We start from the raw sequence: 19,861 nt of genomic DNA on the forward strand, positions 1-19,861 counted from the left end.
TTTTTTTTTTTTTTAAATTGAACACTTAAGACTCATTTATGACAGGAAATCTGTCTGACTTCTATTTTAAATCATAGAGCAATGCTTTGCATTAGCAAGGAAACAAGAAGATAATATCATTTTAGAACATGCTTATACGTTATTGCTGAAAGGAAAAATATGTTGCTCACCAAATCGTGTAGGGGCTTATGGGAGCATATGGTAGGTGTCTACCAGAAACCAGGATTCCTAAATGGAGAGAGTATTTTTCAGAGTCTAATTCCAACATGTAATTAAAATAGCATATTATTCGAGTAGCTATTTTTGCTCCGGTGGGTTGATTACTACTTTTCGGACATCTGCCAAAGCATTCTTTGATCTAGGATACAGTTGAATTTTTCAAGATTTTTTTTTTTTACCAGCAAAGAGTATGAGTTTTTCCATTTGGTATGTAGTATGTATGGAACTGAGGCCTAGGTGTACATTTTTGGGAATTTGCCTAGCTTTGTTCTCTTCAGGAATTTCTTCATTGGAACAGCAAGTGATATTGCTAGCTGGCAAAATTACTTCTGGCAGTTACTGGGACACTGCAGGTTGTAGGCATATCATCAGAGCTGTTGGCTTGCAGAGAAAAATTAGCTTGCAAATAGTAAGGCTTGAAATACAAAATCTTTGAGCATCTGAAGCCACTGTGGCCATTAAGTAATTCTCTGTGGTCACCAAGTAATTTCCTGACACCACCAAGTGATTGATCCTATCCAGCACTGGGCCTGTCTGCCCTGCACCCACAACTGGGGGTCCCGGCCAGTCTTGATGGAGACCTACGGGGCTGCTCTGGCGCCTCTGGCAGTGAGTGCAGGGCAGATGGGCCCAGGGCCAGATAGGATCAATTGCCCCTCCTGCCCCGCAATCCCTGCTGCGCTGGGCCAGGCTGGGTTAATGCTGTCCCCCTGCCAAAGCTCATGTCTCACTGAAAGTCCTTAAGTGGCCTTCCAGCCCAAATCATTTCCCACTCTGGTCTTGCAACATGTCCTGAAGGTGGACAGATTTTTTGCAGTGAGCTTCCAGATTAGTTATGCCAAATCAAGCCACTTTAACCAAGAGCATGGCTCTTAGGCTCTTATGTATGCTCCAGAGGAACGTAGCTGCATGGGTGAATGGAGAGCTTTTCTGGTTTCAATCTGTTGCTGGCTTTAAAAATCAAGACCAGGGTCTAGAACGGTAATATTAGTTGAATGGTATCTATTAAAGAATCTGAACATTGAAGTAGTATGCTTCTGGTGTCCCTTCTTGTGGATAAGGTGGATTGCCATATCCTTTCCTTTCACTGTTGGTTCCAAAGATAAAAGTTTAAACCATGTACAATGAGGGAGGTGACTCTCGTGGTGAAATACTGTCCGTCCTCAAAAACAATTATTTCTCAGAAGCTAGTCGGCTGTCTTGATGCAGTGTAAAAATCACAGGCGTATTTTGCTGGCAGGCTAAAAATTTAGGAGCTGCATGAATTTAGTTGTAGGTCTCAGAGTTGCTGCTTATAATCAAGGTTATTAAACAGCAAAGAATATCTTTGTGATGGCTTTTACAAGACAGGAGGATCACCCTGTCGGGCAGGACGCAAAGCATCCAGAAGGCTGGAGATGGGCTTTGTGATGGCTTTTACAAGACAGGAGGATCACCCTGTCGGGCAGGACGCAAAGCATCCAGAAGGCTGGAGATGGGCCTACAGTTGACGTAGATCAAGTGAGGGAACACCCTGAGAGGCTTGACATCCATAAGTCCGTGGGCCCACATGGAATGCACCCAACAGTCCTGAAGGAGCTGGCGGACATCGTAGCATGGCGTATGGTGAAGATATTTGAGAACTCGTGGCACTTGGGAGAGGTACTAGAAGACTGGAAAAGAGTCAATGTGGTCCCAGTCTTCAAGAAGGGAAAGAAGGAAGATCCAGGGAATTACAGGCCAGTAAGTCTGACATCCATCCCTGGAAGGATCCTGGAGAAAATCATCAAAAGTTCCATCAGCAACAGGCTAATGGAACATAACTTTGAGTGCCAGCCAACATGGCTTTGCTGCTGGAAGGTCTTGGCTGACCAACCTCATCTCCTTCTATGACCAGGTGATGAATTGCCTAGATGAGGTTGATGTCATATATACCTGGATTTTAAGAAAGCCTTTGACTTGGTTTTCCATGGTGTCCTCATGGTTAAGCTGGGGAACTGCAGTCTTAACCATTTCGTGGTCTAATGGCTGGGGAACTGTCTCCGGGGTCAGACCCAAGGAGTATGAGTTGATGGGAGAAAATCAATATGGTGCAAGGCAGCCAGTGGTATCCCTCAGGGCTCAGTACTTGGGCCAGTACTCTTCAACATCTTCATTAATGATCTGGATTTGGGTGCCAGATATGGACTGGCAAAGTTCGTGGATGACACTAGACTATGGGGGAAGGCAGTCACACTGGAGGACAGGCTGCGGATACAGGCCAACCTGGACAAGCTCACAAAATGGGTGAACCAAAACCTGATGGCATTCAACGTAGAGAAGTACAGGGTGCTCCACCTTGGGAGGAAAAACCAGCATCATATTTATGGGTTCAGCAGTGGTATGCTCACTAGCACCATGATTGAAAGAAACTTTGGGGTCTTGATTGACCACAAAATGAACATGAACCACCAATGTGATGCTGTTGCTGGCAAGGCAAACCAAACTCTGGCATCAATCCACTGATGCATCTCAAGCAAAACCAGGGACGTCATTCTCCTGCTTTACCTGGCCTTAGGCCACAGCTAGAGTATTGTTTCCAGTTTTGGGCCCTCTGCTTCAGGAGGGATGTGAATAAGCTTGAGAGAGTCCAAAGGAGAGCCACCCATATGATCAAAGGCCAAGAGAGCAAGCCTTATGAGGAGAGGCTGAGGGACTCTCCAGCCTGAAGAAGAGAAGGCTGGGGTGACTTGGTGGCAGCCTATAAATATATAAGGGGTATGCACCAGGACCCCCCCAAGAGATAACAAGGTCTAACAGCCAAAAACTTCTGGAAGGCTGATTTAGATTGGAGGTAAGGAAGCACTTCTTTACAGTCCAGGTGTCCAGGGTCTGAAACAGACTCCCCCCAGAGGTGGTGCAAGCATCTACTTTGGACTAATTCAAAAAAATTTGGATGCTTGTCATGCTGGGATCATTTCATCCTAGCAGAATTCCTGTCTATGGCAAGAAGGCTGGACTCGATGATCTTGCCAGGTCGTTTCCAGCCCCTAATGTCTATGAAATCTGACCTCAGCACTGAGGTAGGCAGAAGATAATCACATACTCAAGATTTCAGTTTATCTACCTCACTTCTTTTTCCACATCTTTCTCCAGGTATTCCCTAAATCTAGAAAGCCAGGATTGGAAGTGACTTCTTCTTTCTGACTTGAGTTGGGTTTCCTGGGTGTGCCAATTGACATATCTGTAAAAATAGCAAAGTGTTGTGCCAGTGCGCTATGAGTGAGCTGGGCAGCAGAAGAAGAGGTCCTCTGACCATCCCAAAAAATCTCCATTAGCCTATCAGTGTATATTTATATATAGTGTACTGATGTTAATTATGGTTCCTTCATTTTTAAATTGATTTTAAGAAAATGTTTTAAAGGGGAATTATATTGAGATGTCATCCAAGACTACTTTTCCACAAAGCTGGTGTTTTGTGAGGAGTGTGGTCTGTTAACATTCACTTTTCTTCTTCCTTAATATAACTTTGCAGCTGAAGCTGAAACCTCTTCATTTTTAAATATTATTTAAACCATCTAAAATAGGGGGAAAAGACAAAAAAGGCACAGCAATTTTTTTTCTTTTAGTAAAGGTAAACTAATTGTGAATCAGGTTGAGCTGATGCCCAGATAAACTTCCATAAAGCTCATTTGACCCAGCACTTGTTGGAGCTGTAGTCTAATAGTACTCTATCCAGATTCCATCACTTTTGTTGGGTGTCCTTTGGTCTTTTCAGGATTCTTTTAAGTTTTCTGTAAAATCAGAATTTTAAAAATAATTCTTATGAATGAAGGGTAATTTCTCAATTTTACTTAGGCCAGATTTACATGGGAATAAAGGAATTGGACCCTAGCGCTTCGTCTAGTAGAGAGATCCCAAAGAAAACAATTCTTTAGAGCCTTTGAGGCTCAAATTAATTTATACTGGTATTTAAAATGGAAGGAGTAGAGCTTTAAGGTTTATTTTGGTCAGAGCTTGTCACAGGTTGGCCTGCCTTATGACCAACAAGGGAAATGGTTTGGGTAGATAAGGACAATGGTCTGTTGCAAAAGTGATAAGGTTAGTCTTTTGATTACAATGTTGAAAGTATCATTTTGTATAAGGCCCAAACATAGACCTGTTTCCACTTCCACTGAAGTTTTTGGATTGGCCAGTTCAGGAACCAAGGAGGGGTGGATGTTTCTGTCTTACCGTGTGCATCACCAGTGCATAGAAACTTGGGTTTGTAAACTTCTGCTTTGAAAGCATCTAGATAATGTGGTCTCGTCACTCCTAGTTAGCTTATAACCAGGGATGTGGGTTTTCTGTTTGCCACTGGGAGGCTTCCATGTTATTTTAAAATTGTAAATATATCAATAAAACTTTGTGTTCAGTCTATCTCTGTATATAGTGATGATTCATTTTAACTGCAGACTTTGGGAGTTTTAAGCAGAGAATTTGTGATTGTTAAACAGATAAAACCAGGATCTCTGTATGACCACTTTGAGCCAGATTGTCTGGCTTAAAATGCAGATGGGTGCTTAGTGGGATTTTTCAAGAGTACATCGGTGTTTAACTCCCATTAAAATAAGAGAGGTGATTAATGGAATTTTTAAAATCTTGTAGGGTGCTAGCTGCATCTTGAAGCATTCAGGCATGTTTAAAAATATGGTCCTAACTTTCTAGGACAGAGGAATAAAGTGATAGGATTGGTAGTAATGAAAAATGACTAGGTTGATTTTATGTTTCTGTTCTGTTGACAGGACATTGTATGGATTAATGGATCCAGCAAAAGCCAAATTAACATGTAAGAAATTGTTTTTGTTTGTTCATTGCACTCTGCCTGGTTTGGCATCAATTGCTAAAGCTGGCATTGATTTTGATGGGAGAATAGGAGATTAGAAATGTATAGGATGATCTGAATGAAGTGCTGTTATCCAGTTCTCTGAATTTTCTGAGGTTTTTGGACCATCGCTCAATTTAGATGCCTAAATCCCATTTTAAGTGCCTTAATTGGGCAGAGAGAGGCAAAACTGTGTTCATTGGCTGTACTGCTGTAATAGGCTTACTTTAATCAGCACACGGGCATGGATCCTTCCTACCCTGTCTTGCTCTACAAGCCTGTCACTTCTAGCTATCTTAGCAGGTTAGGCAAGGAATCAAAATGGTTACCAGGGACAGAGGGGTTTGTTCAAATATTAAAACTTATTCAGTTGATATTTCTCCCTTGTCCATCTCTCCCACTAATTTCAGGGCTTGGAAAAGACTCTAGTCCCTGCCCCTCTGTGTCTCATCTCCTTTCTTTCCTTTGGTAAATCTAGTGAGATAGTTTATGACGAAAATGGACTTAACTTTATTTATTGCCGAGTCACTCTATGCCTATGCTATTACTAAATATAATATCTTTAATTTAGAATAAGTTTCTTTTATGCTCATTCCTAACAAAATGATTGTATTAGTTTATCTGCACTGTGATTCTTTTTTTTTTTTTAAATCTTTGCAGGGTGTCTTAATATAAAGTTTACACTAAAGATTGTTGCGCCTGGCTGCCTGTATTTAAAAACTTGTTACGTTTATTGTGCTGTAAATATTGAGCTCCTCTATATTTGTGTATCTATAGCCCTCTATATTTGTGTATCTATAGCAAGTTGAAATGGGTTTGAGCCAACGAGTGACTCTTTTATGCCTGCTTGAATTATCTCGCTCTGTTAGATGCTATTGTTAATCTAAAATGTTCCTGCTATTTTAGGATATGCCTACGTAGGAGATATTACCAGCAGTTCTACTAAATACTTCACTGCTCAACCAGTTGCTCAGGTATTCTGGCTGTCTTTGTTGCTATGGGAGATTGGAAGACTATTACTGTGCCAGCACCATCGTCAGGTAACTTCTAGTTAGACAAAATTGGTTATATTTTTGCTTTAGAAAATGGACATATCATTAGCATAAAGATATTCAGGGATCCTGGTTTCCTCTGTTTAAAAAATCACAAATTCTCTGATTTAAAACCCCCCAAATCAATAATTAAAATGAAACACTGCTATAGATGGGTATCAATTGAGCACAATGTTTTACTGATATATTTACAATTTTAAAGGAATTTGGAAGCCTGCCAGTGCCTCAGTCACTATAATAAAATAAATTCTAAACACCTATAAATTTTGACATTTGATTTTGAGTTTTTTTTATCATGGAAAATCAGATAGCCCCCTGCCCCCTTCACTCACCAGGATGCAGGTCCAGGCCCCTTGCTCCCAATGCACAGCCCCCACCCCTTCCCAGACCTGGTGGTGCCCCTCACTCACCAGCTACAGACCTCTACCCACCTAGCCCTGCTGGAAGGGGCCCCCAGCTGCCTGGTCTATGGGGATAGGGACCTGCAGACCCCTGACTCCTAAATCAGCATCCAAGCCTTGGCTGATGCCTGCTGGAGGCAGCAGCTGCTATGGCAGATCAGAGCAGCATGGCCCAAGCAGAGCCCCTTGAGGTGGGGTGGGGGGACAGCAGGGGGCAAGAAGGTGCAGGCTTCCCCCTACAAGCTTGGGCTCTCTGCCCTGCTGCCCTTCCACCCTCTCAGGGCCTTTGGAGCCCAGTGGGTGGTACCCTGGTGTAGCAGGGCAGAGCGAGGCCGGATGGGGAAGCTCATTGCCACCACTGGGAGCTCTGCCCTGCTACAATGAGGCACCTCTCGTCCATCCAACAGCAGCGACAGGAACAATTCCGTGCTGTCACCTCTGCTGTTGCTGGGGCAGGCATGGGGCCTGTTGGGGCGGGCAAGGTGCACTTTGCCATGGTGGCATGGCGCTTGCAGCGACAGGGAGCTTCCCTGCCCCACTCTGCTTTGCCATGCAGGGTCCCACCTGCTGGGCTTCAGAAGCCCTGGGGAGCAGGGGAGGCCTGCATCCGCCTCCACCCTGCACAGAGGTCTGGGGTGCATGTGCTCCCCATGCCCCCCCCGAAAAGCGCATGCAGTAGCATAGAGCCAGCCCCATCCCCTGGATTAGCTGTCCATGGCTCCCTCCCGCTCCCCATGGGGACCCTGCGGCCATGCATTCTGGCGCTGGGCCCCAAATTCTGCACAGTGCCCAGGCTGGGCAGCAGCCTCAGCCCTACCTAACTTACTCTCTCCCTCCCTATGGGAGCCTCAATCCCCCTTCCCCCTCTTTAACTCCTGCCAGACTTACCTGCAGGTGCTGCTCTCCAGGCTACCTGGTGGCCATGTACATGTGCAAGTGCGCACATGAATATGGTATCTCCTGCCTGACTGCCCTCCTTCTGCTCCCCCAGCCCCCTGCAGGCTGGAAATCTGCCAGCCTGCAGAGAGCTCTTTGCAATAGTGGAAAATCTGTGCGTTTCTCAGTTCAAATGGAAAAATCCATGTTTTTTCCATTTTTCTGTGGGAAACTGAAAACCTGGATCCCTGATGATATTTAATGGGCACTAGAGAGTGAGGCTGGTATTTCCTGTGTGGAATCGAATTGACTGCAGATAGAAACACTGGATAATGCAGTAGTATCTATTGCAATTTCTACTTGGGTAAGTGATTTTACAAAATGGTTACTACTAACAATTATTTTCCCATTTGTGAAAGAAATGTAGATGTTTACTTTTTCTAGGGTCTGTGCATATGTTACATGGATGCAGCACTTTTCTTTATTTATTCAGGTTCTTTCTCACCCTATCTTTTGATTTTAACTGTATTGAAAGAAAGGGTATTTTTGTGTACGTTTGAGTCAGTGGAGAGTAAGATAAGATGTACAATCAAATATAATTTATAAAACTTTTTTATCTACGAATTTTGGTCATACATGATAAATGGAAATCTAAGTAAGCAAATCCAGTAACTTAGAATTTTTCCTGTTTTGTGGAAAGATGATTTGTTCTAAGAAAAAGGTTTTAGAATGTTGTCAACGTTTTACTTTTCAGTAGAAACTGATACCTTGCATTTTGTTTAGAATGTACTTTTAAGCTCTTACTTGCAATGAAATTAAATTTAGAACTAAAAGTTCTAGATTATGATTGTCTTGCTTTAAGGGATTGTATGGTTTTTTTTAGTGTATTGAGTTATTAGTCTTGACTTGTTCCTTAATATTTTGAGTTTTAGATAGCAAAAATACTTCTCAATATACCTCAGAAAAAAAGATGTCTCCCTCAAGCTTAAACATGCAACAAGTGCTACGCTTGCCACTGCCTTCATCCAAAAGTACGCACGGCTTTTTCAGTGCCTTCTGCACAGAAGAGAATGTTGAACAGAGTGTATCCTATCTTAATGGGGTAAGCAGATTTTCAGATATTAAGAACAATAGTCGATCACCTGTAGAATGAGTGTGAATGTTCTCTGGAATGGAAGAACTTAGTCTCATGAAGTAGGCATTTTGCCTGTAACTTCTCAAAACCAAAATGATGGCATCTTCCCTACAGAAATGAATGTCCTTTGATATCCTAATACAGTATTTTTAAGTCAGAAAAAGAAATCACTTTCATATCTCTCTCTGTCTCTCTCTGTTACATCAGGAGTTGACAACACTGGGTTTCCCTTCACTTTATGCAGAGTCCAAAGGTAAAGAATTAAACTTAATATCTATCTTAAATGCTATGAATGACCTACTTGTACTTCAACGCAAGAACCTCCGAGCTCAGGAAGAGGTGGAAATGCAGCACTTGAAATTGGGTAGTGATATGGATCATCTGCAGAACTGCTATGCCAAGCTAAAGGTAGAAAATTCATTCTTTCATAACTTACATCATAATGTAATGCACTCATTTAACAATGCTAAATTCTCAGTTGTTGTAATTTGCTTGTATGTTAAAAACTCTAATTATCCTGTATGTTATTTCTCTGGTGTCATTTTTTTCGTAATTGAGTGAAAGCTCATTAAACTTAATGAAAATGAGTTAATGGGAAGGAGAAATAAAGTCTGAATCCTTATTTCGCTAATGATACTACTTATGAATGGTTTCTGACCACCTGTACAAGAGGAAGATTAATTGGATTAGATGGTTATAATGCATGGTGAATGTGAAAATCTTGGGAGGTGTTTGCACTTTATCTTTTACTAGTATATTGGGAGAGATGTTAGGTTTTCCTTGCTAGAAAATGAATTACTTCATAGAGTAATTAGTACTTCATATAGTAATATTGGCACAAGTAGTAGCAGGCTTATCCACACTGCTTTTCAAATGTTAGCTCGATTTCCAAGACTGGAATATAGTTCATTCCCTGTATTGTTCCCTGGACACCTTATTACCGAGTTTTTACACCAGGTCTATTCAGAGCAGTCACAATGCATTTTTGACTACTAGCTTGAATTTTGACCAAGTTGGTTGTAAAGGCTCTGTAACCTTGTGTTCTTTTAGGTTAAACTATAAACAATGGTCCATTATTGTTAGTGGCAAGAACTGCATGGAAAAATTTATATTTGAAAGTACATAGCAAATTTTGAATTGTAGGTCAGCTGTGAGACAAATTTTCTTTTCCAGAATTATATCCTACCAAAGCAAATGTGATTTTAGTGGATAACTGAGCACCAGTTTTGCTTTTTGAGAAGATTGGCTATCACTGTTGTTTTTCCCTAGTATTTGTACTGTAGTAATGCATAGAAGTCTCAATTTTTCTAGAAAAATAACATCTTGATTCACTGTACACAACAATCCCAGTCCTGAGGAGTTTAATTTGCATGGAAACAAAACTGTCCTGCAACATTTAAATTCCCTTTTGTGATAGTGCACTTGTTTTTGGAAAAATGTAATTTCTGAAATGTTAGTTGCCTGCACCCTTGGGCAAATTACTCTACCTTGCATGCATCTGGGACATTTTGCCTTCCTCATTGTTCTTGTGTTGATGCAATGCTCATCTGGCCCTCAGGCCATAACTTTTTTTCACAGTATTACTTTCAGTTGTGATAGAAGAGTCCTTTTTACAGCTCTTGCATTGTATAAGATGCTACCTGTATTCAGTTATGGAATACTTAGACATTCCTAAATTAGTGATTTTACAAGCAGGGTGTCATGAGACCCTATTATGGCACTGCTGGGGGCAAACATCTAAACATACTATACAAGATAAACCCAGAGATTTCAAATAGGAATCCAAAGTATCAAAATGCATCTTGACCTGTTGTGGACTTGCCTCGAGTAGTCTGATACATCTTGGCCACGTGATTTATTGCAGAACTGAAGCTGCAGTATTTTGCTCTGGAATCTAACTTTAAAAAAAAAAAAAAGCAGGAGGCGTATTTCTAGCCTTTTTTTAGTTGTGACCAAAACCTTCAGAATGTCAATTGACGGTCATTAGTTAGTGCAATCTGCTACAGTAACTACAGTGATACCTATCTGAAGCTACACTGAAACAGTATCTGTAAACTGCTCCATTCAGTCCTGAGATTACTGTTCAACTCTCATTGATCCTTTTTTCAAAAGCAGCCCGCTAATGCATCCATCTCTGAGCCCCAAATCGACAAAAGAGCTGGAGTCCAAAGCATCTAGCTCCATCCCTGACTTCTGTACATATTATATCATACTGAGTATTTAAAAATCTAAAGGCAGCAAAATATTAAGTACATTCCATATCAAACTAAAAGTAGTAATATGGTACTGATTTAAGTTTTCTGTATATGTTCAGTAAAATCTCCATGAAATGAATTTACTGGACTACTCCAGTGTAGCAGACTGCCAGATGTATAACAGACCCTGTAAATGTAATTTCAGAAATTAGGCAGAAGATAGGGTGGAGATGCACTTTATAGACTAACTGAATCAGAGATGACTAAGCTTTTGTGAGCAACGATCACTTCAGCTGCCACTATCTGAGTAGCATTTGTGTAGTGGTGGATGAAGTGATCTGTGGATTGTCAAAGCTTATGGATCTCTGATTCTGATAGTCTGTAAGGCCCATCTCTATCCTGCCTTCTGCCTGATATCAGGCTAACATGGCTAAATACTTCTCTTTATTCAGAAATTAGGTTCCACTTGACATGGATTATGCAAGTGGGCTCTGCCAACATACTGGATTTCTGATGGTTCAACAAGAACAAACTTGTCTGAAATTAATTTTTTGGGTTTTTTTTCTTTTGTAAATTTGAATTAAGATTGTATTATAAACATTTTCTTTAGGAGCAACTAGAAGCCTCTAAAAGGGAGATAGTTGGACTTCAGGAAAGAGACAGACAGCTTCAGTGCAAAAACAGAAATCTACACCAATTACTTAAAAATGAAAAGGATGAGGTGAGTTAGCCTGTACGTCTCATAAACCATTGATTGATCAAACTTACATGCAGTGTTGCAGTTGAGCTTTTTCTAATACTGTGTCCATGTGAGATGACAAATGGTTGGACTCAGATTACTTTCAAGTCACTTTTAGTAAACATCAGGGTCTTACAGCATGCCCAGTGTAACAGCATTTTTGCCCATAATAAAGCAAATAAGTGTTTATCATGTGGATGTAGAAAACGGGGGCAGGGAGCATGGGGGGACAATTATTCAGAACATGGAACAGATCCTTGGAAATCTGGGTGGGGGAATGAGTGAAATCCACACTGAAGTTTTCAACAGACAAGACTTTGCCTAAATTACCCACTTCAGGCTTGGAATTCCTTATCTTTAGTTTCATTGCAGTGTTTTCGTTTAATTATTTTTTAAAAATTTTCTCTAGTTTTTTGTCACAATAGTGAGCATATGTACTTAGCATGTTAATGTTCAGCTAAGTATATTGGACATGCTATAGTTGTAAATTCTTAACAGTTAAGCTGGTTTGTTGGCTGGCTCCAAGACCCACCAGACTGGTTAGAGTGGGCAGAGCCAGCTGCCAGTTCACTGATCCTGTGGCAGCATTGGAGCATGTTAGGACTTGGATGAGCCCTGGCACAGTCCCTATGCTTGTGCTGATCAACTAATCAGCAGCTGGTGGTGGCTGCACTGGGTGGGGCCTGTTTGAACCCCACTGTGGTCCATTCAGCCAACATGTTCATTTTAACATGCCATTGAAACCAGCCACAATATTATCACGTGAAGAATTTGTAATAATTTTGTGGCCAGATTTTGGTTTTTGGTTTGCAATTAATTGAATGCATGGCCAGGTTACATTTTAAGATGTGACTAACTGGTTAATTGCATCTTACGTATAACATCTGCCAGGGCTGTAGTTGTTTTTCTGCAATATCCTAGTTCTCTGAAGTACTTAATGTTACAAGATGCATGCTCTTCTCTCCCTAACTATTCCTTTTTTCATTTTCTTTCACAATTAGTAATCTCAACCAGTTTATAGTTTTACAGAACAATATTGATTTTTGTTTTTAATTTTAAAGGAAAGATTTTTTTTGTATAATTTGAAGAGCTTTATGTTTTGGGGGGCATTTTAGGTGCAGAAATTGCAGAATATTATTGCAAGTCGGGCTACTCAGTACAATCATGATATGAAAAGAAAAGAAAGAGAATACAACAAACTAAAAGAACGATTGCATCAACTAGTTATGAACAAAAAGGATAAAAAGATAGGTAAGTAAATATATCACTACTGTACACAGTTTAGATAATAAAGCTCTAAAGTTGTAAATAAAGTTGTAAATATGTGCTTTGTTTACCACCTTAGTTCTCAGCAATGGTACCCCCCTTACCTAGGGTGCTGTTTGATTTCCAGAACAGTATCATAAAGAGAGCACTGCACAAAATGTGTAGTTTTCAAATTCTTGTTTGTAGAGTAGGTGAAAACCTTGGTGTTGTTATGTTTTACACATCTTTAAAAATAGTTTTTTAGTGTTTACTTTCTTATAAACAGAAGCCAAAGAAAACTAGTTAGTACTTCAGTGAGAATCTTGATAACTTTCTCAATTCTAAATAAGACTGATCCCTTCTACCCTGTAATTTCTCACTACTGTTGCTAGCAGTTCAGGTCTTAAGACATATACTTGATAATATAGTAAAACCTCAAGGCCAGGGGTCTAGACCTGTGGAACCTATGACACGTGGAGCTGTAGCTTAGATGGCATTTGGCACTGTGGGACTCTCCCCACACTTCACTGAAGTCAGTTGCCTTGGGCTCCAGTAGAAGGGCAGGTGTCCCTGCATTGCACCACAGTCAAACTGGGGCTCTGGCACAGGGTTGTTCTCCCTGCCCTGTGCTGCAGTCAGTTGCCTAGGGCTCGAGCAAGGGGGAGCTCTGCCTGTGCTATGCCTCATTTGGGCAGTTCAGGCTTGGGCTCTTATTTTGGGCTGGGGGGGTGGTCCTCTTGCAGTACCAAAGTGCAGCTGAGTGGTAAGGAGAGAAGCAGCAGCTAGGTCTTAATGCCCACCCACCAGACTCTGACACAAGCTGGGTCATTCTACTACCCGTCTTCCTGCCCTCCCCTCAAGCTGGAAAATGTTGCTAACCCCTCCTCTATGTATCACCATTGAGGCCCTATATTGTGTTCACCACCTATGACCACGGTTAGCTGGCACTTCTTAAAATGTTGGTAAATTCCTGGAGCCCAGTCTAATTCTAGGGAAAGAGGGCATATTTAAGAGGAATTATAACATCTGTGTAGAGACAGATTGTGAGGACTGGGGAAGAGTTTTATGTTTTACTGTCACATCTTTCAGCTGCTCTACCATTTCTTAAAGATATTAAGCATGTTCTACTTTCTACTGTATGTGGATGTTTCTCTTAAAACACACCGCTTCTGCTGTATGCACAGCATAATTTATTTTGTGTTTAGGTTTGCATTATTAGTCTTGCCCTTCAGTACAGTATTGTTACTTGGAGTGGGCATTTAAGAGTGAAGATAAAGGAGCAATTAAGGGTGTCTACATATGAGTGCAGAGGCTTCTTCACGCTGGAATTCCAGCACATCAAAGCAGAATCCAATAATTGAGTTTGCTGGAGCATGGCAATTACTGTGCTCCAGCAGCCTCCTGCATCTTGTGTATTAGCACCCTGTGCTTAAAAATGGCAGCAGTGGCACTTGAACTCAAGTTCATTGAACAAACTTTAGTTGAAGCACCCTTGCTGCCGTTTTTAAGCACAGGGGCACTCTAGCTCTTTCCCCCCCCCCCATCTAAAATGCCCTAAGTAAGAGAATAGCTGCAAAAAGTGTATTCTCGGCTCAGGTTTTTTAACTCTTGTTAGCAGTGCAAGATCAATGCCAGGTTTCCCCAGCTAACTCAACCCAAGTTACAGACAACTTGTTTGCAGTGTATACATACCCTAAAATCATGTGGAAAATGAATATAATCTTAGAAATCATCTTTATAACCAAGGCGACTATCTATTAGATGGATAATTTAACATCTCAAATGATTACAATAGAAAAGCATTGGAGAAGAGGTAGACATTGTCTTTCACCCTAATTTTGTTCGGTGGTGTTTTTATTTGGGTTTGAATTGACAACATTTTAAGTGTGACATGTCTGTGGCAAACTGTTGCATAACAATCTGCATATTTGGAATTAATTTTGAAAACTTAAAACTCTTGTGAAAGATAGTTACTGCTCACATACCAGGAAACACTTCAAAGCTCAAACATGGATGATTTGTTCAGTTGCTGAATACAAGTATTCAGCAACTGACAGTATATAAAGCTTTGCGGAATATCTTTATTTTAATTTCTATGGCTCATTGTGTTAGTGCCTGCAGAGCCCTAGTTATGCACGAGGGTCCTATTGTGCTAGGCACAGGGAAAAGAACAAAAAGGCAGTCCCATCCCAAAGACCTTACACTCTAACAAGAGAGTGTTAACACCAGAGATACCATGTGAATATGGACAGATGGGGGAACAAAAGGTAACAGTTATACTTCTGATCAGCATGATAGTCAGTGTTCATGGCACACTAACTGCCTGACTATTGTTGATCTGCATAGGTACTGTAGAGCATTTCCTTGAGGAAGGATTAAAAGAAGGGAAGTTAGAGGGGTTTACAGATATGTACAGGGAATTCTTTCCAGGCAGTGATAGGAGTTGACAGCTTGGTGGTAAGTAAGACATGCTAGATAAAGGCTAGGACAGACCATGAAGAAAAGTGTTTGTCGCATAGGAGGTGGAGCAAATGGACAATTGTGAAGAGAAAGGTGATGTAATTGAAGTAATAAACCAGAAAAAATTACATATTTGATGTCAATGTCTCTCACTTCATGTGTTGCCTGCTTTCTTAGACTGTGTATTATTCAGGGTGGGAACAGCTCTCTAGTCATACAGTACTAATCACTACTACAGTATCATTAAAAATAACAAGCTGTTTTATATCTAGTCATGGCTTTCTATTCCTGCCCAGGGAAGTGTTCTCTGCCATGCAGTGTTTTGAGTGTATATAAGCAAGATGAGATGAGGTATATTAAACGTGATGCTTTACTCCAAGCTGTCAGAATTTCCCATGGGCTTTTATCATCTCTTAATTTTATTTGCAGGGACTTTTGGTCTCCAGTGGGTGCAAAGACTGATTTAATTTTTTTTTTTTTAATGTTCAGTGTTGGGAGGTCTGTTGACACTATCTACATATTAAGGCAAATATGCAAAGGTAAGATTTATTGTTTAGATATACACCTTTATTTCACAGTCTGAACTATCTTTCTTACCCTTCTTATTTTTTTAGCTATGGAAGTTCTAAATTATGTAGGTCGAGTTGATGGGAAGAGAGGTGGTTGGAGAACTGATAAAACAGAAGCCAGGTAAGTTGATAGCTATATAACAATGTTCATTAATTGAAGGAATGTGTCATAGTTCATTATTATAAGGCTTCTACTTTCAGGAATGAAGAAGAAATGTATAAAGCTCTGTTAAGGGATTACGAGCAATGCCAAAAACAGCTTCTAGTAGAAAATGCTGAGCTGAGGAAAGTTCTTCAACAAATGAAGAAAGAAATGATTTCACTCCTCCCGCCACAGAAACAGAAACTTAGAGAAAGATCTGAAGATGGTATTGGACCAGTAAGTGTTTATCAGTTTTAAAAAGTACTAAGCTAGTACTGTGCCACAGTTACTGGGTCATACAAAATCTCTAACTCCAGCTTCTCGAGTCTGGTGACCTGCACTAGTTGGTATGCCCCAGGCAGTGCGTAGAGTTCAAATAGGCCAAAGCAGAATGTCGAACTCCTGTCTTTGGATGTTTTAGTTGATATTTGGGTAGGTAAAGTCAATCGGGTCATTTCTATATTTGAAAGCTAATTTAAGGTAGGGTGGGAATTTAAAGGACATGAGCTAGTCCTAAATAATTTTGGTTTTTGACGAGTGCTTAGATGCTGAGTTCATTGTCCCAATATGAAGGTTATCCTCTTATGGTTTTTAAGTTAGAAAATGTAATTTCCAGTGAATGTTAAGGATAACATGGTTATTGATCGTGACCATTCTGTGGTGTATTAGTTAAATCAGGGGTGTCAAATATAGTTGGCCTGTGGAGCTACATCATCCACATCCTGATGCTGACCTTGGGTCTTGAGTTGACCTGCACATGTTGTGTGCTGAATTGGCCACATGTACAGGGCCTGGGACACACGCTGCACATGGCATTCTACACAACAGCCATGTAGGGCCTGCCTGGGACTTCTTCCCCAACACTGCTGCATGCTGGCTTCAGCATCTGCTCTGGTTGGTCTGGGACATGAGCCTCAGGCAGCACCTGCAGTCTGAGACTGGCCAAAGCAGGCATTGATCTGACATGCAGGAGTGGGGTGCCCACAGTACATGTCCTGGACCTGTTGAAGCAGGTACCACCAGCACTGGATCCAGGATGGGGTGGGGAAAGGGGAGGGAGTAAGTCCACTAGCTTGATATAACCCACAGGGCTAACCCTGTGCTGTTCAGATGTGTTTGATGCCCCTGGGTCAAATGAATCAGTGTTTCTGTTTGAAAGATCTATAGATAATTTCAGGGAAAATAATGCTTCTAAACACCGTAGTTTTTTCTCCAGTTCTGCCAGCAATCCCTGTTCTTGTACTAAGAGCTTGTATATGAAAATGGTATCAATGTTGCCTAGCATGAACCTAATGTGTACTTGTTGATTTTCCCCCATCAGAAGTCACAGCTTCATTTGATATCAATATGAATTGCAAAATAAGCTACAATAGCTAACTTAATCCTCTCTAAGTAGCAGAAATAAACAAGGAATGAAAAACAAAATTATTCGCAACCCTATTTTTGAGTCATCAGTAGTTCCAAGATCATACTGGATGAGTAATTTTGCATTGGAATTTGCATGTTTTTATTGACACAGAACAAGCTAGTGCAGAAACTGCATTGTGCTATAGAAAATAGGTATATGCTTCTTCATTGTAGCGTATGTGAACCTGGCTTAGCAGAGGACCTGGCTACTTTAGCATCTAGCATTCTAATACTGCCCTGAACACACATTGTTCATAGCTGAAAATAAATAAAGATAAGTGTATGATATAGAATAATATAAAGCATAGTTCAATGCCAGAAACCAGCCAGAAATGTACATTGCATCATACATTTATGCTTTGAATGTTATATTATACATTAATCTTTACATATTTATTTTCAGCTGTGGGCAATTCAGTGGTGTTCAGGACAGTACAAACACGCTAGATGCTGTAACTGTATTGTAACACGTCTGTAACCAATACATAATACAAATGTAAATAAACAAATATTTATATGCTCACTTGATTTGTGGGAAGGCAATGGAGGAATTGTGGTGAAGAGATAGGGATAAATAAAGAAGAGCAATTGGCATCCGAACTTTGGAAAAGGGGGAGATTAGGGCTTGGGAAGCATCTTTGGGATTGATCATATGGTTGCTGTCGTGAGTGATAAGTAAGGAAGCAAGAGTGCAGGTGGAATTTCCAAGTTTTTGGCTGTTATTTGGGGAGTTTACTGTTGTTTTTTATCTGTAGGCTGTTTGTCATTTATTGTAAGCCACTGACTTTCTGAATATGGCAGGATAAAAATCATTATTATCAATAATAATATTTTTCCTTGACATGAAAAAGTGGTGGTTAACTCTTCCCAGGGCAGGAAAAGAAAGCTATGCTTAAATATAAACCAGGTTGCTATTTTTAACTATATTGTGGTAGTGATTAGAAGCCTAAATCCTGATTAATACTGTACAACTAAGCTAGGGATAGATATTCAAAAAGCCAGAGCCCGAATTGATTCAATCTTTGCAGGTTAGTCTAACTGATTTACAAGTGCACAGACATTCATGTTTAATTCTAGAAATGCAGGCACATGCCTGCAGTGGTTCAAGCTAGAAGCTGGGTGTGCTAGAGCAGCCCTCCCTTCTGTTTGCAGCAGCCACAAGGATGGAGGGAAGCTGACCGGGGGGGGTGGCCAGGGCCCCAGCAGGAACTAAGTATGATTGTGGAGGGGTTTAAACCCCCCACTCTGGCTTGGAAGCTAGCCCCCACCTCTGCAGCTGGGCCGGACTGGGACTCCATGACAGCCCTGCCTGGTTTGGGCATGGGGAGTCATGCGGTCTCTGTGGCTCCAGCCCCAGCTGCAGAGAAGGACCCAAACCCAGTGACTTAGCCCATGCTGGCCCCTCTGTCCTCAGCAGTGCTTGCCAGCTGGCTAGGCTCAGTCCTGCAGCCCCAGCCGCTGGCAAGGCAGGTGGATGGCACGGGCCAGGCCTGCCAGTTCTGGCCGTGCTCCTTCCCCTGTTGCTGGATTGGGGTGTGGGAATGGGCAACAGGGGCTGCAGTCCCCCAGTAGGAGTTGTGGGGAATAAAACCCCTCTCTGCTCTGTTTGCCTCAGAGTACCATGCTTCTGGCCGTGCCCCTGCCCTTGCCCCTGTTCTGGCTAGGGAGCAGAAGGGAGGGGCCAGCCCAGCTCTGGAGCAGAAAGCCCAGCCCAGCCCAGCCCAGGGGTGCAAAGCATGCTGGGATGCTGGAGGACTCTGATTTAACTTGAACCAGGAAGGGGTCTGGGGCAGATATCGCATAAACCGGTTTGACCCAAATCAGTTAAATCGGATACTATGTTCAACTAGGTTCATCTTAAACCAGTTTTAGCTGTTTTAAAACTGGTTTATGTGCACTGAACTTCTATTCTATTACAGGTTTAAACCAGTTTCTGATCACGTAAACCAGTTTATGTTTAACTTCAGTCCCTAGCCCTAGAGAGATGTTCCCACCTTGAATAAAAAGCAATCTAAGGAAGCAAGCAATGTGTGAAGTGTGAGAAGTTGATATCAATTGCATACAGTTTTTACGTGTGTTTTTTCTCTTCTGGCATTTGTTTTACATTCTATACATATAAAGGGCTTAATCTGTCTGTGCATCTGTCTGCCCGTAATGCTTTCAGCCAACTGTGCATGCACTGCTGAGAGAGCAGGCAGCGATTGGCTGCGTGGGCCCAAGTTTGAGCCTCTGTCAGGATCTTTGTGATGGCAGCAAATGCCCTGGGTGCCTGAGCAGTGGGGCTTCCCCATGCCTCCTTGCCTGAAGGCAAAGGGGGGGTCACAGTGGCAGTGCCTCCCTGCCACCTGTCCCTGGCATCCCACAAACAGCCAGCAGGGAGGGCGAGGCAGCAGGCAGGGAGGGAAGGAGGGAAAGGAGTGGGGTGGGGGGAGGCAAAGGGGCGGTCATGGTGGTGGCAGTTGTTGGGGCCGGGTGACAGGGAGGGAAGGAAGGGAGCAGGCAGGGGAACCCCGACAACAGCTGGGAGGGAGGCTGCATGGACCAGGGCAGGTGCAGGGTAGGGGGAGGTGAGGGGGCTGGGGGGTCATGGTGGTGGCTG

General features: G+C 41.8%; 1 protein-coding gene across 4 annotated transcripts in view; it reads left to right on the top strand.

Annotated features, from left to right (window-relative positions):
* The window catches only part of SSX2IP (SSX family member 2 interacting protein), a 46,893-nt gene that overhangs the window by 2,768 nt on the left and 24,264 nt on the right, over nt 1-19,861 (top strand). The window contains exons 2-9 of one of the 4 annotated variants that reach the window (XM_019531178.1): nt 4,962-5,005; nt 5,948-6,081; nt 8,297-8,472; nt 8,713-8,913; nt 11,311-11,421; nt 12,555-12,690; nt 15,759-15,834; nt 15,915-16,092. In XM_019531178.1, the coding sequence (XP_019386723.1) occupies nt 6,039-6,081; nt 8,297-8,472; nt 8,713-8,913; nt 11,311-11,421; nt 12,555-12,690; nt 15,759-15,834; nt 15,915-16,092 (921 nt within the window). In that variant the 5' untranslated portion in view covers nt 4,962-5,005; nt 5,948-6,038. Of the gene's footprint in view, nt 1-4,643; nt 5,006-5,947; nt 6,082-8,296; nt 8,473-8,712; nt 8,914-11,310; nt 11,422-12,554; nt 12,691-15,758; nt 15,835-15,914; nt 16,093-19,861 lie in introns of those variants that run through there. The other 3 variants (XM_019531179.1, XM_019531177.1, XM_019531180.1) reach the window with 3 other exon arrangements.

This window comes from Crocodylus porosus, unplaced genomic scaffold (genome assembly GCF_001723895.1).
Source record: "Crocodylus porosus isolate Cpor-Errol unplaced genomic scaffold, CroPor_comp1, whole genome shotgun sequence".
In the NCBI taxonomy this organism is placed as follows: domain Eukaryota; kingdom Metazoa; phylum Chordata; order Crocodylia; family Crocodylidae; genus Crocodylus; species Crocodylus porosus.